At 48.4% G+C, this 24,093-nt stretch overlaps 1 protein-coding gene and 1 long non-coding RNA gene across 2 annotated transcripts in view; one reads left to right on the top strand and one right to left on the bottom strand.

Moving 5' to 3' along the window:
* LOC122383597 (nephrin-like) overlaps positions 1-17,045 on the top strand; it is a 113,603-nt gene extending 96,558 nt beyond the window's left edge. Inside the window, exons 12-16 of the mRNA XM_043370190.1 lie at positions 720-1,028; positions 8,775-8,892; positions 10,265-10,443; positions 10,795-10,937; positions 15,121-17,045. Of these exons, the coding sequence (XP_043226125.1) occupies positions 720-1,028; positions 8,775-8,892; positions 10,265-10,443; positions 10,795-10,937; positions 15,121-15,297 (926 nt within the window). The 3' untranslated portion in view covers positions 15,298-17,045. The remainder of the gene's footprint in view (positions 1-719; positions 1,029-8,774; positions 8,893-10,264; positions 10,444-10,794; positions 10,938-15,120) is intronic.
* Positions 8,738-15,202, bottom strand: LOC122383598. Its single transcript, XR_006256868.1, has 3 exons — positions 15,147-15,202; positions 10,245-10,908; positions 8,738-8,874 (listed from the first exon to the last, which is right to left on the bottom strand). It is a non-coding gene; the product is annotated as an uncharacterized LOC122383598 (long non-coding RNA).
* Positions 17,046-24,093: the final 7,048 nt, after the last annotated feature.

The raw sequence follows: 24,093 nt of genomic DNA, 5'->3' as shown, positions 1-24,093 counted from the left end.
GTTGACACGTATTACGAATACCCGTCACAACCCCTACCGGTTGACCTGACCTGGCCTGACCCGACCTGGTCTAAATGCTTAAAGACATCATCTCTGATCAAAACTAACATGATATTCGTGATCAGCATCCCGGAAAACCACATAGCAGCCACAATTTACGACTTTCTAACAGGTCCCGATTTTCCCGGTTTTCGGGTCATTGACCTGACCTGGAAGGTCACCCGATGACCTAGGACCTTAAAATTGGGTATCATCGGCTTCGTCTCGTGACGGGCAACACGCTCGTTTTTTTCCGCGAAGCTCTAGCTCAATCAGGGGCCAAACGCGAGGGGGGGGTCGTACCAACCCCCCCCCCCTTGTGCCGTCGAAGGACGCAAAATGGCCTGTGCCGGCGAGGGTTACAGTGCTGATCGATGACTCCGTGGGTGGCAACGTTCGCCAGTAGATGCAAAAGCGGATGACTAGTTGTAACTTTGCAGCGAACGGAGATGATGGGCTTGGTAACAGACTGATTGGGAGTGTTGGGAATGTTTGCACCGCTAACTTTTAGAATATGCATCTGTTAAGATGGCTGCTGGGTAGATAACTTCATGCTTGTATTTGGGGTCGTGAGCGAGAAACTCCATCCCACCAAGAGTTAGCATGTGCTTATTTTTACTTTGAGGCATTTTTAGTCCAAGGTTAGGTACTGATGCCTGTTTGGTTTCATTTCTCGCCAGGTCCTCCGGACCCGGTACACAACTGCTCTGTGGTCAACCAGACGTCCGAGTCGTTGCGCGTGGCCTGCTCGGCGGGCTTCGACGGCGGCCTGCCGCAGCGCTTCAGCGCCGAGCTGTACGACGCCACCTCCGGCCGGCTGGAGCGAAACCTGAGCGCCGGCCGGCCAGAGTTCGAGGCCGAGCGGCTGCCGGCCGGCGTCGAGCTACGCGTGCGTCTGTACGCTTTCAACGCGCGCGGCCGCAGCCGGCCCACCACGCTCGACGGCTTCACGCTGAAGGCCGCCGAGAAGCGCGTCAGTAGCAGCACCGGTGAGCGGCGCCAATTCGGCCCGGCGAATTTCCAATCTCGGCACACAATTAGACTCGTCCCGAACGGAATCGTCCTATTCAGACTGAGCGCGACAGCGCCGGGCCCACCCAACAGCATCGAAAGAGCTGCTCGCCGTTCGTTCGAGCGCGCTCGAGTGGCCTTTTGATCGTCGCGCGGGGGAGGCGATCGGCTGCCGTAGCTCGTAATCCGGCTCTGCACTGCTCTCTCACATAAATCGTAGGCGTTCGAGACACATCCTGGTACGGCATGCTGGCGTACTGTCAGTCCCAGAAATGTTGATGTACAGGGATGTTCACGAAAAACTGACACATTTTATTTCCGAATTACGAGAAAACACTTGCCCTCAGAACGGTGATCATGCTATGGGCAAATAGAGTGGACTTCTAAGTTTGTATTGACATATTTTGGGATCATGTCATTTTCGTTTCTAAGAAGTTACAGCGTATTTTGCAGATGACGAGTTTTTGGAGCAGTGCACGACTCAGCCCGAAACAGGAAATTATTCCCCGTTTTTGGGCACGTGCCTGGAGAATTGCAACACCTCTCACTGCACTTGTCGGGAGGTTTGATGTCCTTTGGGCCGCTGCTACAGATCATGTCACTCACGTGACCCCACAGGAATAGTCCACGGAGTTGAGGAAGAGCGAAATGGCCGGCTATGGGTGAGAGGTGATGCGCGAGACAAGTGCCCCCTCCCCCCTGTTCTCGTGTGAGACCGATGATCGCCGTTACTGTACGTAGGGTGGCCCTGACGTGCCAGAACCACCAAATGGTGTAGACGTCGACCCATTTCCGCTACAGTAGCTAACAGAAGCTGTTAAAAGATGGCACGGTACCACTCTACAGTGACTGCCAGCATGCGGCCATGGTTTCTGACATCAGCACTTCCAAGCCTGCCAATTTTGGCATTCCTTAGGAATTTGCCCACAATATGCCAATAGTATAAAACATAATCCATCCAAACATTAATAGGTATGTCAAATTTTAGACGAATTCGTAGACTGGTTCAGTCGTGGTGGCAGATGGCAGCCGCGAGAGCTTCGTTGTTTTTCCGTTAAGTTTTGTCGCCAAGTCAAATTTCCCCATTTTAACGCTTTCTTATTTATTTGGAAGCTCATGTGATGCTAACTAAAGGAGCTATGCAGATACAAAACTTTTTTCAACAGGCTTTCGAATGGCATGCAAGTCAATTCTCCGTGAGCTCTCACATGCTCACAAAGTCGTTTTAAAATGTGTCAGTTTTTCGTGAACATCCCTGTATGTGTCTATAGAAACTGGCTCCTTGAATGGCTCCCATGATTAAATATTTACTGAGCTGTCGTAATAAGTTTGATCACGATTGTGAGCACTCTAACCGATAACTGTATGTTTGCCCTCAACTGTTTGACCTTTCAGTGACTTCGACGTATGTTTCTTATTTGGCACTGACCGGCTTTGAAGCATCATACTTGTATATGCTATTCATTGGCCGCACATTGCGCAATGTTGCACATAAAGGTATACAGTTCTAACTTGTTAACAGCCAAAACATGCCTCGACGGTATATAAATGTACCGGCCTATTCACTAGCAGCTCATTCATTGTCTCAGAGCAGTGAATTGGTTACGCTCACTCTCCCGGTGGCCGGTTGGATATTCATTATTCAGTTACCCATTCGAGGTATCACAATAGAACATCCAGCCTACAGTACATAGTTGTATTAGCGCGGTAAGCACCCGAGGTATCCCCGTCTCTGTCAGCTTGCTGGATGCCGGATGTCTCAATCAATTGAGCAATGTGCAATGCTCCACCCAATGTGAGATGGGGCTGGACATACATTTGATAGATTTGAAGTAAGATTTGTCGTGGAAGTAGAGATGCTATTGGGAAGAGAGGACTCATCGTGCGGTAAAATTTTGATAGGATGTTGTTGACGTGAGACTTGAATCTCAGATCAGTTGAGATTGTTACTCCAAGGTGTTTGTGGGAATCGCGAATGGGAATTGGTGAACCGCCAAATTCCAGGCACGGAATGTGTGTTTTTTTGTTACTAAGCGTTTGTTGGACTGTTTTTGTAGCATTAAATGTTATTATCCAGTCGTCTCCATAGCGTTTGATGCGATTTAAGTCGATTTGCAGTGATTTTTCAACTTCATGAAAATTATTAACATTGTGACTGGCATGTAAGGAGCTGTCATCCGCAAAAAATAGCATTTCATTGTTGGTAACGCTACTGAGCCCATTTAGATACATTATGGCCAGCAGTGGACCTAGGATGGATCCCTGTGGCACTCCTGCGGATAACTCACGCTGGGTGGACGTAGTTTGGCCTAGCTGGACTACTTGTCTCCTGTCACTTAGATAAGAGTTTAGCCAATCAAGTTGTGCACCTCTTATACCAAATTCTTTATCACATTTTGCTAGCAGCCCCTCATGCCAAATCTTTTCGAAATATCTTGATATATCCAGGTAAATGATTGTGTAATCCTCACCCGAGTCCATGGCTCTATATAACCTGTGAGTTAGATAAGCAAGCTGGAGCTCTGTGTTGTGACCAGGGCGATAACCACTTTGTTTTTGTGTTAAGAGCGAATGACTGTGAATGTGCTCATATATCTGAGTGAACATAAGTTTTTCGAATATTTTCGATAGACAAGGCAGTAAGCTTATTGGTCGATATGATGCAGCCTCAGATGGGGAGCCCTTCCCTTTAAAAATTGGTTTAACTGTGGCTTTCTTCCACTGAGTTGGGTACCTGCCTTTTTGGACTGATTTGTTTAAGATTCTGGATAGAGGCTCAGCAATGTAAGCCGCTGACATTTTGATTAGTTTCGCCGGTACGCCGTCGGAGCCGGTGGCTTTAGACGAATCCAGCCCATTGATGGTCTTCAAAACATCTCGAGGTGTAATGGGAGAAAACTGGAAGGTGTGCTGAGTGCTGTTATATGAAGATTTGTATTCGCGTACGAGCTGTAAGTGTTTATCTGTAATGTTTATTTCTGTCTGGGAACAAAAGTACGAATTGAGGGCCTCGGCCTTGCGGTGGTCGTCACTTACAAGATCATTTTCGACAATCAGAGGAGCCATAATGGAGTTTTGCTTGAACCCCGTAACGCTTTTCAGGATTTTGTGGTATTTGTAAGGGGTTTTCTTGCTAGTGACAAGTAGATGTACTTTGTGTTTAATGGTTTCATTTTTGAGTTTTCTATTAAGGCTGGTTACAAGGTTGCGCTGAGATCGCCAGATCGACCAATCTCTTTCTGAGTTGTGACGTTGAGCAAGCTTGAATAACCGGTCTCGTTTACGCATTTCGCGCCTCAGCTCTGCTGTTAGCCACGGTTTGTGATTGCGGATCTTTACGGTTTTCTTTGGTATGTGAGCTACTGCAGTATGCAAGATGGCTTCTGTTAACATTTCAATTGCATCATCGGTGTCGGCATTTGTTATGGCGCTCCAGTCTATGTTTCTCAGTGTATTAATGAAACCGTCAACGTTGGTATTTGAGTAGTCCCAGCGGGTTGTTGTTACATGTCGGTCAGCGTCGATTTTCTGAAGGGACAAAGAAATAAGTAGAGGGAAATGGTCGATGTTTGAGAAAGCCGGTAAAACTCCTGAAGATTTAATTAGTTCGGTTCGGTCTACAAATATCAAATCTCTTAAGTTGTGGGTGTCCCCTTGTACGCGGGTTGCTGTGTTAATAATTTGAGTTAAGTTTGACGCTTCAGTGATATTTTTCAGTTTGTTTTCGAAAGTGGTGATGGGGGAGTGGTTGGGTGAATTACTAGGCAGCCAGCAGTTTCCAGCATTAAAATCGCCAACGAGGACCAGAAGATCGGGACTATGCTGTTTAGCTTCAAGGACACAGTCAGACAAGTAATCTAGGAATTGAGATTGTCGGTCGCTAGTGGTGTTCGGTGGAAGATAAACTGAGCAGAGCAGCAGCGTCGTTTTATGGAATTTGATTTTCACCCATAGGGTTTCAAAGAGCTCACACTCAAGATGTGATATTTGCGAAAAAGGTAGTGTGTCTCTGACATATACTGCAACTCCTCCGCCCTTCCTTGTCCTGTTTTTTAGTAATGGCGCATGAAAACCTTTCAGAGAGTAAAGACTGGAATGTATAGTGGTGTCAAGTTTTGTTTCAGATAGTGCTAGTATGCTAATATCGTTAATGTCAACGTAGCTTTGAAGCTCCTGTAGCCTTTCGTTGGCAGTGATGGAGTTGATATTAATTGCGGAGATGTTAACACCATCGCTTCGGAGCGTACCAGTTACTGGTGGCATTGTGGGCACGGGGAAGGCGCTTCGACTGGCGGCGGGTGGCGAGAGAACAGTTTCCATAAAACAATGTGCAATGTGGGCTATGGCTTAACTTTTGGCAAGATGACACTGATTTTGAGAGATGAGCAAGTACATCCGCATACTTTCGTCTCTATGCGTCGAGAAAGCGGAGATGATAGACATTGATAGCTCCGAAACGTTAAAGCATATAAAAAAATGACATACGACGACTGGGCACAGCTATCGTTAACTCGTGCATCGTTGTCAGGTGGGAAATCATATCACACTGAGCACAAGACAATATATGATGGGCAATATGCAATATACACAAGGTCATGTAAGGTGATTTGGTTATGTTTAACACTGGACGCATGTACGGCCGGCGCTGTACGAACCGGCACCGGAAACCCAGCCCCAGCCGGGAGGGCGGGGGGGGGGGGGTGCCGGCCCGTCTGGGAGATGGGGTGTCACTACTCACAGCGTAGACCCGGCTCGCCTAACGGTCACCGCTCGGGAATCGTTCCCTGTCGACACGCCCACTGTCAGAGACGGCGGGGCGAGCAGCTGATTGATGAGGTGTTGCCTGAGTCCGAGTATTTGCGCAGCTGCGCAGACCGTCCTTATAATGCCTTCGATGGTCGGCTGGTTAGCTCAGCGGCGGGGGCCGTCCCCTCAGTCGCCCCGAACGGCGGGGGACCTCCCGCGGCGGCGCTCGGTCACCCACGCGTTGATGGCGTCAGCGGCCTGCCAGGCGGGCCCCGAATATTTGATTGCCATCTGACAGCATTTGACAAGTCCCGACTAGAGAAAGCACAGAACAGGGCGGCACGCCTTATCACTGACACACCTCGAAGGACGTCTACAGCGGGCCTCCGGAAAGAGCTGGGCTGGACCTCACTAGTAGACAGACGTCGCGCCCACAAAGTGCAACTCTATCACAAGATAGCATTAGATGATCGTGTTCCGGACTTCATAAAAGACATCACACCCAAAACGAGAAACCTAGAGATGGAGAGAAATCTGCGATGCACACAGTCCACTCAACGCACCATCCCAGCAGTCCGCTCAGCTTCCTACGCGAGATCTATCATCCCAACAACAACAAGAATCTGGAACGAACTACCCAACGACTTACGAGCCGAACACAGCCAAAAATTCTTCAAAAAGAGGCTGTATGCATATGCCGGTATAAACATGTCACCCAGCTCCTACCTAAGCACAGGTTCCAAAATTGGAAACCGGCTTCACACCCGACTCAGGCTTAATTCATCAGATCTTAAAGACCACAGATTCAAAATAGGGAAAAGTGATTCAGCCAAGTGCAGTTGTGGTGCTGCTACAGAAAACAACGAGCATTTCCTCCTAATCTGTCCACTCTTTCGCACAGAACGAGAAGAATTGTTCGAAAGGTTAACTGAAATTCTCAGTGAGAACTTTCAAAACATTCCTCGGAAAAAGAAAATAGAAACACTGCTAAATGGGCCTTCGCGAGTTATAAAGGTTACCCGCCATGACACCGCCATGGCCGTCCAGAGCTATATACTCAAAACGCGGAGATTTGCCTGCTAGAACTAGGAGCAGCACTTCCATTTCGGAATACAGAGCAATGGCGCGAGTAGGGGCGGGGACAGGCGCTTCGGCCAAGGCAGGGTCGACTTCGCTATGTTAATATTGACATTTTGATTAAGATCAGTAGTGATTAGTAGTGTTCGATTAGAAGTGTTATTGTCTGCTTTCTACGTGTTTCGAGCGGCGTCTCGTTTTAAGCGCCATAGCGCTTCTACGCCAATCGTAATGTTTCGACAAGTGTAAATATGGATGCTCAAATAAATCATCTCTCATCTCTCATCTCATCTCATCTCATAACACACCCAGCCAAAGAATAATTGCATGTTTTGCTTTGTCGTCGCCGTAATTAAATCCTGACACACTGAAAACTTTTTTACCATTTCCTGAAGGGTAAACCCGCCATAGCATGGTAGCTTGACACACAGACGTTTTTTACCACCTTCCAGATGGTAAATTTTACTCTTTCATGAAGAGTAAACTCGCCAGGGAGGGGTAACATGACACACAGACGTTTTTTACCATCTTCTAAATGGTAAACACTTTTGATTTACTCTTGTCTAGAGTGTAACATTTTTTGGGTTACACTCTTTGAAAGGGTAAATCTTTAACGGAACCCTTTTTTAGGGAGTAACGCATCATCTACTCTGTGCTTTACCCTCCTACAGAGAGTATATTCTTATGGCCTACCCTTTGTCACATGGTAATGTTTACTCTTTCCTTTAGTGTAAACCCCCCAGAGGATGGTAACAGACCCACAGACGCTTCCTTCAGAAGCTTCACGAAGCTTCTGTTAACCGGAGCTCACCAACTAAAAAAAATGTTTCAAGAGCAACAATGTAGGTATATTTGGCTTCCGTACAAACAATACGAGGGGCACACCAACCATGAACATTGTGAGACTCTTCACTTATTCATACAAATTTATACAAAGCGTTCAGCAATGCACAAGCGGTAAATAAACACCACGATACAACTTGAATGCAATTTGAAGACATTCAGCGCCCTCATATTGGATTAGGCAGAGCGCACAATATTTGAAGTGAGCGACGGCGTTCCTGGGTGGTCGCCCGTCTGCGTGAGATAATGAGACTGGATCACTACAGTGCAAGGCTTTTTCAAAGTCACCAACAAAATGCATAAACTTGTAGCATCACAACAAAATTAATGTACGTACTCACAACACTAGGCCACGTGGCCGTGCACGGGGTCCTGTTAACCAGGTCAAATTAGCACCACTCAACGGCACGCAATGCTCTAGCACATCGGTACTTACAATAAAATGTCCACAGAGGCTCTATAGGCGATGAACAACACACAAGCACAATCACCAACGGCCACGCCGCGCGGCACCGACACTGCTCACATCCGCTCTCGGAGACCAACGGCCGAAAACTGACAGATGCGCGCGGCCTTCAAACCGCAAACGGCCGATCTCGTTTCTGATTGGCTGATTGTTTCCATTTCAAATATCATCTTCACGAGGGTAAACAAGATCCACGCATGAAACGACTATCTGTACCCGAGTCACGATACCCAGGAGGAAAGAGTTTTCGTGATGTTCTGGATCGCGAGAGTAATATTGATATTCACATGGTAATAATACTCTTCGCTGGCGAATAAGTTCATATTAACCACGTACCGTTACTATGCACATAATGGTAGCAGCGAGTTACCCTTTCAATATACTATTATCTTGCGGGTTTGATGAAAATGAACTCTCCAGGAGGTAGTAAAAAAGTTTTGAGTGCATGAGACGGTTGGTGCTTTGCGTTGACATTTCTTCAATTCCCTCCTCTCTCCAGTTGAGATGCCGCCGGAGGACAAGTGTTTCAGTGACTCCGATCCTGGGAGTGTTGGTCTGACCTGGGAGTGTTGACCTCCCCTCCTCTCTCCAGTTGAGATGCCGCCGGAGGACAGCGTATCCGTGACTCCGATCCTGGGAGTCCTCATCGGAGTGGTCGCCTCGCTGATCATCATCGCCATCGGCGTCGTGGCCTGCATGCGCAACAACAGGTGCGTCACCAGGGGCTGTGTCATGGTCAGGAACTAGAGATGTCAATCGGATACCAACTTTTTGGCACACCGATACCAAACGGATATCAACTTGGTATTTAGTATTTCAATCCTAATGTTTTTGGTATTTCGCTGGTATTATAAACCCTCACTAATGCATAAGGGGCTGAGAAACTGGCAAAAAGTTGGTATCCCCTCATGTTCCCAAGCTGGTTCAGTTTCGGCATTTCCTCACGATTTTGGTTGGTATTTGTTTTGGTATCGGTATTCCGATTTTCTGTAATTGACATCACTATCAGGAACCCACCAAGCAGTGGAATGGAACCGGGGTATGGCTCCACACCACCGCGCACAGCAACCGCAGTCGAATAAAACCGGACTCTGGCCACAATCAGGGCTTCAGTCGGGCGATTCTCCTGAATTTGTGGCGCTGCCGGGACGAAATTGGCCGGACTGGGGTGAATAGCAGGGTTCTATTAGTTCTTTTCTTACTGTTCGTCACTGGACGGAGGGTCGGCCGAGATCTTCCTCTTGAGATGGAAGGCGCGCGGATTGGCTATATGCTGAGGCGGGTTCCTCATTAGCTGCGCAATATTCGACATAGCGCGCTGTTCAGCGGCTATCATTGTTTTTTATTGATAATGATATTCCTTGATTAATGCGAGTATGTATAGTATCGTGGGCATAGCATATAGGCATAACATAGCATAGTATGAGAATAGCATCATAGCATATAGTCAAGCAACGTGTGTCGCATCACAGACGTGCCTGATGATGACATATTTTTTTAGTTATATTTATAAACCTAAGCGTCTATCAAGTTATAAAATGATAGTGAATTTCCAAATTACTACATTGCTGGATGCAATGTGCTGGATTTTGAGAGGTGATTAACGATTTAAAGCAATAATAATTCCCCTAAAAGCCACATGTTGCCTTTGATGTCGCCGCTGCCGTGCATTTCGAAATGGCACGCTACGACCATTGCATCAAAGAAAACGATCACAAACTCATTGCCTATTTGCCGAAATGTTTCTCTTCACTCGATTGATTGAAGTGCTACAGGAATTCCAGAATAATTAGCCCGGCAACCGGACTCGACTGCGTTAAAAAATACAACGGAATTCCAGCGCCAACTTAATCTTCTTAACCTACATGGAAACATAATAACAAATACAGAAATGAGGGAAACAGGAAAAGATGAAACGTAAAATTGACAGGGAGAAAAGGAAGGAGGTACGAAAAGACCCATAGAAGTATCTAGATAAAGTGAAAATTAGAACAGTCTGTGACCATGGGCTCGTCTACTATCCACTCTGTGAGACCTGACCTCACTGCCGACCTCATCTCACCATCTCTCCCTCCTCCGCAGTCGCCGCGCAGCCAAGCCGCCGAACCCGGCCGACCTGGTGCACTCCTCGCTGATGATCAAGGATGGTACCGACGCGACCGGCGACGCCGAGTACCGGGTGGCGCCGGCGACGTCGCCCGACTCCGTCAAACACATCGCTGCCGACGATACCAATCCGGACGTGGTGCCAAACAAGTTTGGTGAGTGCGTACACAGACACAAACACGGCCGACAAATACACACCGGATCTCAACTGGTGGGCTCAAACAAAACACTCAAGGCACGGTGGTGAGTTAAACAAGCAGTGATTGCCGGGGACGCTGCAGCGCGACATTGGTGTCCGCTTTCAGTCAGCTGTACTCGTAACTGTCGGTGAGGAGTTTTGGTGTGGTTACGTGGTGCAATTTTCTGTCGTTGGCATCTACGACACAAGTGACACAGTTTGAGTTGCTTCTATCATATTCTGACAGTGCATGCGATAAAAAAAATCAAATTTATCTGCGGTGACTATGTGCGCTGGATTGACCCATGATGTCGTGTCTCCGGCGCAGATCCCGAGTATGAGGTAGCGGAGTCGACGCTTCTTCTCAACCACGTGAACGTCGGCATGGGCGGCAGGAACAGCCTCCTGCTGCCGACGGTGCGTCCACCGCACGCAGCCGCGCCTGCCGGCAGAGACACGCCCTACGCTCAGGTAAACAACGGGAGGAGCAGGGCTTTACGGTCCTTCAGTTATTCAGCAATGTGGGATAGAGACCCACCAACTAACCAACTTATATAGATAATTCCATGGGTGTAACTTTGTATACTTTCGAGGTCCCATGTGGGACCCCAATGCGAACATTTGGGACCCCAATTGTCATTTTGGGACCCCAATAGTGGAGGCCCCCGAGACGCATCAGCTTCTTTGCAAACGGAGGTCCGATATTCATATAAAAGGTTCTCTGTTTAAATAGGAGGCCCCTTGGACAAATCGGAGGCCCTGTTGGACAAATAGGAGGCCCCCTGAACAAGTAGGAGGCCCCCTGAACAAGTAGGAGGCCCCCGGAAAACAGGAAGTCCCCTGGAGAAATAGGAGGCTCTCTGGACAAGTAGGAGGCCTCCTGGACAAATAGGAGGCCCTAGACAAATAAGAGGCCCCTAGACAAATAGTAAGCCCCATGGACAAGTAGGAGGCCCTCTGTACAATTAGGAGGCCCCCCTGCAAAAATAGGAGGCCCCCTGGACAAATAGGAGGTCCTAGACCTAGACAAACAGGAGGCCCCTTTCACAAAAGGAGGCCCCTGGACAAATAGGAGGCCCCATGGACAAGTAGGAGGCCCTCTGTGCAAATAGGAGGCCCCTGCAAAAATAGGAGGCCCCCTGGACAAATAGAAGGTCCTAGACCTAGACAAAAAGGAGGCCCCTTTCACAAAAGGAGGCCCCCTGGACAAATAGGAGGCCCCTTTCACAAAAGGAGGCCCCTGGACAATTAAGAGGCCCCCTGAACAAGGAGGCCCCCTGGATAAAGAGGTAGCCCCCTAAAAATAGGAGCCCTCTGGATAAATAGGAGGCCGCTTGGAAAATAAGAGGCTACTTTAACCAATAGGAGGCCCCTTGGACAAATAGGAGGCCCCCTGAACATGTAGGAGGCACGCTGGACAAATAGGAGGCCTCTTGGGCAAAGAGGCCCCCTAGAAAAATAACAGATCCCTTGGACAAATAGGAGGCCCCCTGGACAAATAGGGGACCTCTTGAACAAATAGGAGGCTCCATGGACAAGTAGGAGCTAGAGGCTCTCTGTACGAATAGGAGGCCCCCTGGACAAATAGAAGGCTCCCTTAACAAAAAGGAGTCCCTTCAAAAAAAGGAGGCCCCGGGACAAGTAGGAGACCCTTGGACAAATAGGAGGCCCCTGCACAAATATGAGACTCCTAGTCGAATAAAAGACCCCTGGATAAATAGGAGGCCCCTGGACAAATAGGAGGCCCCTGAACACGTAGGAGGCCCCCTAGATAAAGAGGAGGCCCCCTGGAAAATAGAAGCCCCCTGGATAAATAGGGGACCTTCTGGAGAAACAGGAGGCCTCCTGGACAAATAGGAGGTCCCATAGACGAATAGGAGGCCGCTTGGACAAATAGGAGGCGCCGTTAACCAATAGGAGGCCCCCTAGACAAACAGGAGGCCCTCTGTAACAGTAGGAGGCTCTCTGTACGTACAAGAGACCGGCGCTCGACCTGTAGAAGCTTAGCCGTATGTACGCTAGGAGGCTCTCTGTGCAAGTAGTCGAAGTAGGAGGCTCTCTGTACTGTACCTACAATTACAAATAAGAGGCCCCCTGGGTAACTTAGATGCAACACAAATCGGAGGTCACCTATAAAAAAGCGGGACTCTGTTGGAATACCTGATTTAATAAATTATTTTCCTGATATTCAAATTACTTAGGTAATCCTCGTCCGCACATGGGGGGGGGGGGGCAGTGGTTGCCACACCCCCCACCCCGACCTAGGTAGTTTTTTTCTGCTCTGCACTAAACATTTTGATTGCTAGAAGTCGGATATTTCGTATAGCTGCTGCTCTATCCTTTTTTAGCGTCCACTGAAAATTTCAAGTTTCTGTGGTTTTTGGTTTCGGAGATATGACCTTATTCTTCAGGTAATGTCATAACCCAAATGACAAATACCCAATATCTTGCGTTGGCGTTGGGTCTTGTGAGCTTTTGACACCTTGATTTCGGCCTTTTTTGTCAGTCTTACCTCCCACCTATCATGGAACATGTTGTTCAATGATGTAGAGATGCCAGGGTCAGGGTCAAGGTCAACCTAGGTCGTCTAAAAATATTGCGTTTTAGGCAAGCTGAATTTACTTTCGTGAAGTTTCTTTGACTGTATTTTTGGCAAAAGCTTCTCAGTTCATGATCTCATGTAATATGGACACATTCACATTCGGTGCACACATCAGTATACTCGTACACACAGACACACACAGACATACAAACACATGTCATTGACCTTGAGCTAACTTGACCTGAAATGACCACAGCCAGCAAAAACCTAGTCGGATAGTGTGACAAAGAGGTTCTAGCTGGCTTGGCACCACAATACGGCAGCGTCATCGGTACATGATGAGCAGCGCACGTGATATTCCAACGGGCAACGGTGACCCCAAACAGCAACATTCTTTAGTTTGACCTGACCTGGAAGGTCAATGACTGACCTGATGAGGTAAAATTGGTATCATTGGATTCGTCACTTCCCAAAGAATCTGTTGCTCTTGACCGCAAGGCTTAAAATCTTGTAAGAAAAAATTGTGGTGATGTCGAATAAGATACCTACACAAGCAGCGGGCCAACCCATCATATACCGATGACGCTGCCGTATTAGTGCCAAGCGAGCTAGAACAGCTCTTTGTCACACTATCCGACTAATTTGCTGGCTGTGGTCATTTCACGTCAAGTTAGGTCAAGGTCAATGATATGTGTTTGTATGTCTGTGTATGTCTGTGTATGTACTGATGTGTGCACAGATCGGTTTGTGTGTCCCTATTACACTTGATCATGAAGTGAGAAGCTTTTACTAAACATACAGTCAAAGAAACTTCACGAAAAGTAAATTCAGCTTGCCTAAAGCGCAATAATTTTAGATGACCTAGGTTGACCTTGACCCTGACTCTGACATCTGTACATCGCAGAACAACATGTTCAATGATAGGTGGGAGGTAAGACTGGCAAAAAAAGCCGAAATCAGCGTGTCAAAAGCTCACAAGGCCCATAGCCATCGCAAGATATTGGGTATTCGTCATTTAGGACATGACATGACCTGAAGAACAAGGTCATATCTCCAAACCCAAATGCCGCAGAAGCTTGAAATTTTCAATGGACGCTGAGAAAAGATAGAAAAGCAGCTATACAAAGAAAATCAGGTTTCTAGCTTTAAAAATGTTAAGTGTAGAGCAGAAAAACTAACTTGGGGGTGGCGACCCTCCCCCCAGGTGCCGGCGAAGGTTAACCCTCACACTTTCTGGGGTCGGCTTACGGCTAGATTCCTTGCGCAATGCTGTGCCGTTAATTTTTTTTCTATTATAAAGGCATTGTGTTTTATTGTCAAAAGTGAAAAAGCCAGAAATTTTCGTCGATTTCGGATGCCGCGGGGGATATTTACATACAATGTCACCCTGCTGGCCTGGATCCACCAGTAGGGTCAGGTGACCTACCATTTCTTTATCGATATTAAAAAAAAAAATCATGGCATCAGAGCTGTGACGAAAAATAAGTGGCCTAAATCCGATGAGAAAACTGGATTTGGGGGTACCCCATGTTTGGCTTCTGAGCCTCTGGTCCCCCAATGAAAATTTCTTAGAGGAGGCCCTGGCGTGGCTCGTAAATTACCGCTTCCGCAATTGGAGGCCCCTAATTGCTTGGAGGCCCCCACTAAATGGAGGCCCCCTTGGACGTTTGGGACCCCAATGGTGATGTCAAAGTTTCACCCATGGATAATTCTGCCAATTGCGAATTTGGTTGTTGCGAATTTGGTTGTTGCGAATTTGGTTGTTGCGAATTTGGTTGGCGGGCAGTTGCGGGCAGGATCTCAGATCAATTTGCGATGATAATGTCAGTCTGTACTGATGTTGCTGTACGAATAGTATGAGTAAGCGGTGTACTATGAAATGACCGCCGTACAATTTGAAATATGAGTAGGGTAGGACTACGGAATAACCTAAATCTGGCGGTGCGCTGTAAATATCGCTCATAGAGCCCCGAGTTACGTTACGTAAGGTAGTCCGACATTTACTGCCTACTCCTGTGCTGTCGTTTCTCTCCTGCTTCTCATTAAAGTTACACATGAGCGTTGATCCTGGCTGACCTTTCCCACCCCGACTGACGCTTCCTGACCCGACAGGAGGGCGTGACATACGCGGAGCTCACCCTGCCCCGACCGGGCGAAATGAGCAGGGCCAACCGCTCCCGAGATCGGGTCATCTACGCCACGATCGACCACGGCCGGGCGCCGGGCGGTGCGCGCGACACGGTGGTCAGGACTGCTCCGGCTTCGGATCAGCGCGAGAGTGTGGTCTGAGCGCGCCGCACGGTGGTCTGTGACGCCGACTTTGTGACCAAACAAACGGGCGCCGCCGCAAAGTGTGCTGAGGGTGACCCAAATATGGCCAAAAGGTGTCACAGCCGATAGTTGCGTATGTTGTGTTCGGCGGCCGCTATCCGCCGATCCATAAGGCGAACCTTCGTGTGATGTTTCGACGTTGTCTGTCGGGACGCACGGTGGGGCTCCTCCGCCATCCGGCGCTTCTCCGCCGCCCTCTGATGTCCTCCGCTGTGTTCAAGTGGAGGATGTGGTGTCGAGACTGCCGGGACATGAGCGTGGACCCACCGGCGGTCCAGCCCCCACGCCCGTACGGCCGCCAATATCCGCTGGAAACAATATCAATGTCGGGCCTCAGGACTCGCCAATGGAAGGCGAACCGTGTCGCGTTCATGTTGACCGTGCGCGTGTTGTGTCAAATGACTCTATTTTCAGCGCCAGTGAAGCGCGCAGGATGTGCAGTGTCAAAGTGTGTCAGGGTTTCGACAATCGTGTGTCGTTTTTGATGTCTTGTCGGCACCGGAGGCCCTTGTACCAAAGATTGCCATGAACAATACGGTGAAAATGACAGTCTGTCAAATTATTACATATTAGTGAGTATACAAGTCAAGTTATATCCAACCAACTAGCGACGAAGAAATGGTTGATTATGAAATATTTGATGCATCTCTCATGACCTTCCCTTTATTTGCCTGTGCTCATGGAAAAATGTCGCAGGCAGTGCGTCTCACGTTTTGAATGCCTCTCGTGACAGGCATTCACATTTATCATTGTATCATAACATTGATAGGCGCTACGTTTTCGTTGATAAGTGGTCTTAATTCTTTGCATGTTTGCAGATGACTATTTTCCATGTGAAATGCCTCTGCTCGAACTTTTCGGAATCGGTTGATGCTTGTTTTTAATCGACGTGTCAGCAGTGAACTGACAATCTTAAAAGACAAAGTGTTGATAGTTTGTTGGCGAACGATCAACACAATCCATCAAGAGACTTTTCAATTGTGAAAAGCTACACATAATATCATCACTTTCTAAGAACATCCCCTCATTGTCAACCGGCTGAAGCGGTTTTTATATCGTATTGAGCCATACGTGATCTCATTTGAGCCTGCGGTGTATCTGCGGTTCTGGGTCGGTTTGGAACTGCTCCGGTCTGGGAAATGTTACGGCTCGTTTGGGTCGTCTCCGTCTGCCAGATATATCAATATGCGCGGTGTCAGAGTGTCGTCTCCGTGTCAGGTATCACCGCGGTGTCAGGTGTCGCTGCGGTGTCAGGCGGGTGGACCGTGCGCGGTACGGGGTCGTCCGTGCATGTCTCCGGTTTATGAGTACCTGTCGCGCTATATATGTCCGTTGGTTGTACTTCTTACTAACCGCCGACTGTAATTGTTTGACGTTGTGCTTTTGTTTTGTTTTGATGCCTTGCGTTCTTTGCAAGTTATATGTTATAGATCTACCTCACCTTTATTTTATCCAGCATGTGACAAGATAAGTTATGTCTCGCCATCGAGCAAGCGCTACCTACAGTGGCGCATGCTTCTGTCTCAATCAGCCGTTGTACATCACACGAAGATGCGCTTACGATGGATTTAGCTAGGATTGTCAACAAAAGTCACCTGTTTTGTTCCTGATTTTGCTCTTTGTCTGTTTTGAACACTCGTTGGAAGTTGTTTATCGGAACTGCCCGCTTGATTTGTAAGAAGAGAAATATACTGGATGGCGATTTCCTTTTATAAATGAAATAAGGCGCGGGAACTACTTTCAGACGGGGGGGGGGGCACACCATAATATAGAACAACCTAGGGTACCCCAAATCTAGATTTCTCATCGGTTTTAGGCAACTTATTTTTCATCCCTTGGCTTTTTCAACAAAAAAAGAAAACATTTGCAAAAAAGTGCGGTATTCAGTCTCAAAGTTGTGGGCGCACCGCCCCCCCCCCCCACGGTCCCAGAGCTGGGGGGCAAGCTGCCCCCCACTGCCCCCCTCCCCAGTTCCCGCGCCTACATATGATCAGGGATCATTCAAAATGCATTCTACGAAGATACCTCGTTCAGTGGAATCCTCTTAGTTAAGCCAAGAATTAGGCTGGGTTGGCGCATCAGTCTGAAATAGCTTCGGCCAGCTTTAAGTTTTTGATGATTAGACAGCAATGATGTGCGTGGAATTTGTTGGTTTAATTCAATATATTGATAGTTGCTGTGAGTAATGGAGCATTGAGTCACATCATTACCAGACATATCAGAACATTTTCATTTAGCGTTTTTGATTTCGTGAGTATTTTTAGCATTAGACTGGTGTTAACATGGGTGATTCACAGACAGTGCGGGGGGGGGGGGGGGTCAGTGGTCGCGTAAGACGGTATTCAATCGAACCTAGATGGTGTAGATTCCGCCCCTTTCCCCGAACAATCTGGTTAGATACAGCTGAATCACCGACTCCCCTTCCCCTCTTCATGTCCAGGCGTCTGTTCGTGTGGATCTGAACCACTGCCCCCTATTGTCCCCTCCAATCGTCCCCCCCCCAGGGGATCACCTGAGTCACCCTTCCCCCCTACCCCACCCCCACTGCCGGTCGAGGAACACAGATGCCCGCTGATAGAGGCGTTAATTACCCCGGCGATAATTGGAACGAATTCCGGGGAGCGCCGTCCAGTCATCACCTGGCTTCTGACGACTGATGTTACCACCGAACGTTCTGACATAAGCATTACCAGTTGTACGCTGACGGCACAGCAGGGCCGACACACACTACGACGGTGCTGATAGCATTGTCAGAAGTGCGAATGCAGTTTCATTTAGCGAAGAAGCGCCTGGTGAATTTTTAACGCAGGACAGGGCTGTGTACGCGACTCGGCTCCAACTTGTTTGCCGGCCTGCGCTATTTCATCTCTCGCATTGATTTGGAAACTTCCCGTCTCATTTTTTTTTTTTACGAAGCACAGCCGATGCTTCCGCCTACCGGTCCGAGCGCACTAAATAAGACAGCACAGGCTGAGATGCAACTGTCTCTCGCAAACGCGGCTCAGTTTCTTCGGACGTAGCAGCCCAGTCAAGAGTAGACGGAAAACATGGCACAGCGGTACACGAATACAAAGAAAGTCGCCGCGCCGGGGCCACTCCCCCTCAGCTGCCACGTGCTTGTGTCGCTGTATATCTTAGCAGGGATGTATGAGGTTTGTAATTCACTGCTGAATGGTCACGTCACGTCTAGAGACCAATCCCGGTCGAAGCCCACGGACGTATGTTAGTACGTGTTTGAGAGCACCTTTTCCGCTGATAGAAGACCCGCTCCGACCGGGGACCGCTTATGATCACACGTGCGCCGGCATACATTAACTTCAATGGTGGCATGCATTGTCAGATGATTAATGGTGGTGCAAATGAAGCAATGTGCTTCTTCAGAAGAACATACTTGAGCTGTGAAGAGGCCTGCATTACTCGCGGTTCAGTAATGCAGGACGATTCTACTTTTGCTTGTCGACTGCATTACGGAAATTGTCTTCTGGAAATACATATTGCACTTTTTTCTTATAAATGTCTGAACTGCACATTTTTACATCTTGTCGTGACCCTGACCATAAAAACGGCAGGTTCCTGGTTCATTCAAAGATAAATATCATCTTCATTGCCACCTCAACCACAGTTAACAAAACTGAACTATATGGTACGATTATTGTGAAAATCTATACTACTATTTGAACAGGATCCATCTGTTTGTTTGTTTGTCTGTCCGCCACGCCGTGTAGTGGGTTCAATTTAGCCGGCCTACAGGGCAGACGGTATATCGTAGGGGGTTGAAATTTGCACACTTTCTAGGTGACAGAGCGGGTCAGCGCCTTTTCTAGGTTCCGACTCGCTGGGGTGCACGGTTCGCGCGTGGGGCGCGCCGGAAGAACGCCACTGAAATTTTGATCGGTTCGTAGATCTTCATTGAGAGCCGGGGTCGACAAACTTTGTGAGCTAAATGCATGCCGATCGGCGGCGGGTGCCTCGCATTGGCGGATGGGCAAGTTTTAATTTGAATAAATAGTGGCGAGAGAATGTGGTGATTTTCATTCAATGGGAACAGTTTATTATACAAGTATAAAAATGCACCGAGTTTGCCGCAATGCGCCACAATTATCTCAGGGGGTCATTTTTGCCGCAAATCGCATAGTTTTGTCAAATATGGTCCGATATGGGTGCAATTTGGTGCCAGGATGCATGCTCATCCGATAGGTACAGATGCGCCGCATTTGCCGCAATGCGCCACATTTGCCACAAAGCGCCATTTCCGACAAAACCGAGTAAGGGTAATAGAATGGCACGAATAGGGGCAGGGCTGGGAACACTAAGTCTGATATTTTAGTACTGATTGGATCCAATTATTCTGTGACCTGACATGACCCAGCGGTGTTGGTAGGGGTAGTGGTAGGGGTAGCGGTAGGGGTAGGGAAGTGGTAGGGGTAGTAGTAGGGGTAGGGGTAGTGGTAGGGGTAGTAGTAGGGGTAGTAGTAGGGGTAGGGGTAGTAGTAGAGGTAGTGGTAGGGGTAGGAGTATGGGTAGTAGTAGTGGTAGGGGTAGGGGTAGATGTAGTGGTAGTGGTAGGGGTAGGGGTAGTGGTAGTGGTAGGGGTAGTGGTAGGGGTACTATTTGAATACTATCTTACTATTTGAACAGGATCCGTCTGTTTGTCTGTCCGCACTTGGTCTCCCCAATATATTGCAGTTCGCACCGTCTGCAATATATCCAGGCGCATCATCCTGGATGGGTAGTGGGTTCAATTCCACTCGCCTACAGGGCAGACGGTATATCGTAGGGGGTTGAAATTTGCACACCTTATAGGTGATAGACCGGGTCAGCGCCTTTTCTAGGTTCCGACTCGCTGGGGTGCACGGTTTGCGCGTGGGGCGCGCTGGAAGAACGCCAATGAAATTTCGATCGGTTCGTAGATCTTCATTGAGAGCCGGGGTCGACAAACTTTGGGGACTAAATGCATGCCGATCGGCGGCGAGTACCTCGCATTGGCGGATGGGCAAGTTTTAATTTGAATAAATAGTGGCGAGAGATTGTGTAGATTTTCGTTGAATGGCAACAGTTTGTGATACGAGTTTACAAATGCACCGCGTTTGCCGCAATGCGCCACAATTATCTCAGGGCGTCATTTTCGCCGCAACTCGCACAGTTTTGTCAAATATAGTCCGATATGGGTGTAATTTGGTGTCAAGATGCATGCTCAAACAACAGGTACAGATGCGCCGCATTTGCCGCAATGCGCCACATTTGCCACAAAGCGCCATTTCCGACAAAATCGAGTAAGGGCAATGGAATGGCACGAATTATTCTGTGACCTGACATGACCCAGCGGTGTTGGTAGGAGTAGGGGTAGGGGTAGTGGTAGGGGTAGTGGTAGGGGTAGTGTAGTGGTAAGGGTAGTGGTAGGGGTAGTGGTAGGGGTAGTGGTAGGGGTAGTGGTAGGGGTAGTGGTAGGGGTAGTGGTATGGGTAGTAGTAGTGGTAGGGGTAGATGTAGTGGTAGGGGTAGGGGTAGTGGTAGGGGTAGTGGTAGGGGTAGTGGTAGGGGTAGTGGTAGGGGACAGGGGTAGGGGTAGGGGTAGTGGTAGGGTAGGGGTAGTGGTAGGGGTAGTGGTAGGGGTAGGGGTAGTGGTGGAGACAAAAGCAGAACAGTGGCCCGGGCTGATCCCAGCGGACGAGAGGTGACCTATGTGACCTGGCCTGACCCAAAGTGACCGGGGCTGACCCCTTTGACCCGTCTTGACCCCGTATCACCCAAATTTCATCCACCAGCGCCCTCAGAACAGTTCTTTTTTAAATTCTCTTCACATTTCCGTCCATATCTATGCTTCTAGACGACACATCGACATGAATCAAACACCATTCGAAAGCAAATTGGCTGGTGCCGCAATTTTTTCCTACCACGCAGCAAAGCAAGTGGCGCAGCCGCTTGTCTATATTACTATTTGAGGAGGGCGTAGTTTCTGTCTATTACGAAGGTCGCGACATGGTGCTACGTAGCGCGGGTTACAGGTCACACCGTTGCACCTACCGCGCTGAAATTTGCGCAAGTTATAGAACAAGGATGGACAACGTGCCTTTGAGCGGTCTCGGCTCGATCGGATCGATAGCGAGCGCGTGGCGCGTGCCCAAAAAGTGCAAATTCGCGTCATAGACTTTACATGTATAAATCGGCTGGCAAAAACGGGCGAAAATGGCTAAATTTGCCCGACACGGGTCCGTTCCCCGTGCAATATCTCGGTAGCCGTGCGCCCGATCGGCACGGGGAAAACAGCATCGTGTAGAGAATCGAACGGGCAATCGAATAGTGTGCGGTGCAGGGGTGGCACGCGCCACGTGCAAGTGTGAGGGCAATTTCATTTCAAAAAGTGCCATTTTAAACGGATTTTGGATTTTATTTTATTTTCCCGTGACCATCAGACTGAGAGAGTTAAAACAACGCCTACTGACAAGAGAAATGTACCGCCTCTCATGGAAAAATTGTGAAAAGCTAATTGATCAAAAACAAGGTGGAACAAATCGCTGGAGAAAATGCTATTTGTCAATAATGTGCCACAAAATAATTACACGGGTTTTTCTGCTTAACCTGATACGTTTGACAATTGAAAATGCTATCATTGGAAAGAGCATTCAATTATCTCCAAGATCCAATCATCACGTTTGCATGACAAGCAACAGTATTCTTAAAAATATAAATGTTTCAAACCTCTGCAAATCCATTTTTAGCGAAAATTATCTACGCCTTTCATTTGTCAAAAAAAAAAACTACGCACCTGAATTATAAAACACATTTGACAGGTTCACTGAACTATTGACAGGTTCTGAAGTAGAAAGCATGCTTATCAGACACGGGCACCTCGATCCGATGGATATTTTTTTCCAAACCAAAACGTTTAGATATCAAAAAGCAATCGACCGAAATGGATAGATAACCCAACCGACACAAGAACAACCAAACAGCCGCCGATCGTAAATACCCCCTTTTCGCGTTGCGGAGCACGCGGGTCACCCTAGTATATGCTATTTATGAATATCTAGCTTTTAGTTCCAAGCATTGGCTTGACCTGGAGGTCACCGTTTGACTTGATGAGTTAGGTTTCGGTAACGAATACGGCGGTATATGGCGGACGTATCACTCGTTCCTTTAGCTGAAACGTTATCCCAATTAGAGGTAAGAGGGGCTGCTGTAGCTCGATACTTATCGGCCAAGAGGTGAGGTATAAAAGCCTTTTTGGTCTGGAAGAGTTACTGATGGTCTGGCCTGTTTACAGTTTAGCCATGACAGGCAGTGTCGCATGAGTTCCTTTCCTGCCAGGTCACAAAAAGGAACGAGGAGGGTCCGTTCGGCGACACTGGGACCAAGACGGTTCCTTCTGTAACCGGAGCTACCGAGTCGCTCTGGAGGGGAGCGCCGACTGTCACTGTCTCTCCTTCTGGGGGGCGGACCGCGGCCGGGAGAGCCAAATTAATGCCGTCCGATGCAGCGGACCGAGGGAGGGTAGCGGGCCGTAACTGCCGTGCAGCGCGCAGCACAGCCAATTAGCTGGGACCGAGCGGCCCGCCGACCGGCCCGCCGGCCGCAGCACGCCGCCGATACGGCCGCGTGCTGACACGATGGGATGCGCACGGCCGATTTAATCGACGGCACGGGCCCGGCGCCCGCCACTAATCCATAGCCTGTTAGCGGTCGTTCGTCCCCACCCGTTCCCCCAGTCCGACTGACGCGTACCGTGCGTGCTGGAAGATCAGCGTTCGCCCTCCTCCCCCCTCCAGCTCATGATAAATAAATCCATCGTAAGTGGTCGCCGCATGAGTAATAGCACTGAGTACCAGCCCTTTCTGTAGATCAATGTGTTCTACCACAACTGTCACGGACTAAAAGTTGCAAGCAGTATAACAACATGGATGATATCTATAATTCACTTTTATCGCATTTGGTTGGGTTCACCCATGAGTGTAATTTTGTGTATTGTGGGGGAGGGGATAGACCTCCCAGTAAAAATGTGTTGTATTTATTGGACAATATTCCCGTTCAAGATTTTTCATCAACATGCAACATTTGCATTATTTGCAAAACAGATAAAATGTGAAGCGGCAGAAATTTTGTAGTTATTTTAGAAACTTAACCAGTCTCCATTATCAAGTGACTCGTGCCCCGTTCAAAAGAAGCAGGGTTTGAGACTTCGAGTACGCTAGATTAGCAGAGTGTTAGACGGTGACTGAAAGTCTTATTTCAGCAGAGTGACACTGGCTAAGTGCGGGACCTTGACTGGCATGGCATCATCAGTGCCATATTCGCTAGGCCGTCATTGTATCACTAATAGGTACGAATAATATCGAATTAACAGCTCGTCCTTGACTTCCCTACCACCCCGGCCGCTCGCCGGCAGACGCAGCTGCTACTGACACCGCCGAATGGAGCCGAGTTTTTGCCACTTACCAACTTGCACGTCCAATTATTAGCGAGCTGTTGTGTTGGTAACGCAGACGAAAGACAGAGCGGGAGGGCGGAGAGAGAGGAGGAGCGGAGAGAGGGGAGGAGCGTAGTCCATTGTCTGTGTGGTGTGGCGCTGAGGGTGTTAGCTGCAGAGCGCCCGCCGGTAAACGTGGGACTGGAAAGCAGCCGACGACCGACACGACTGGAATGCCAGAATCCGATGGCGACGATTGTGTTTTTCAGGAAAAGTCTTCACTTCTTATTTGAAACAAAGCCTTCTCGAAACCACCAGTAGAGAATAATGTTATGCTGCGCATGTAATGA

The sequence above is a fragment of the Amphibalanus amphitrite genome, unplaced genomic scaffold (assembly GCF_019059575.1).
Source record: "Amphibalanus amphitrite isolate SeventyFive unplaced genomic scaffold, NRLGWU_Aamphi_draft 000168F_arrow, whole genome shotgun sequence".
NCBI classification, from domain to species: Eukaryota; Metazoa; Arthropoda; class Thecostraca; order Balanomorpha; family Balanidae; genus Amphibalanus; species Amphibalanus amphitrite.
Note: the sequence above shows the minus strand (reverse complement) of the source record. Positions and strands in the feature narration are given on the sequence as shown.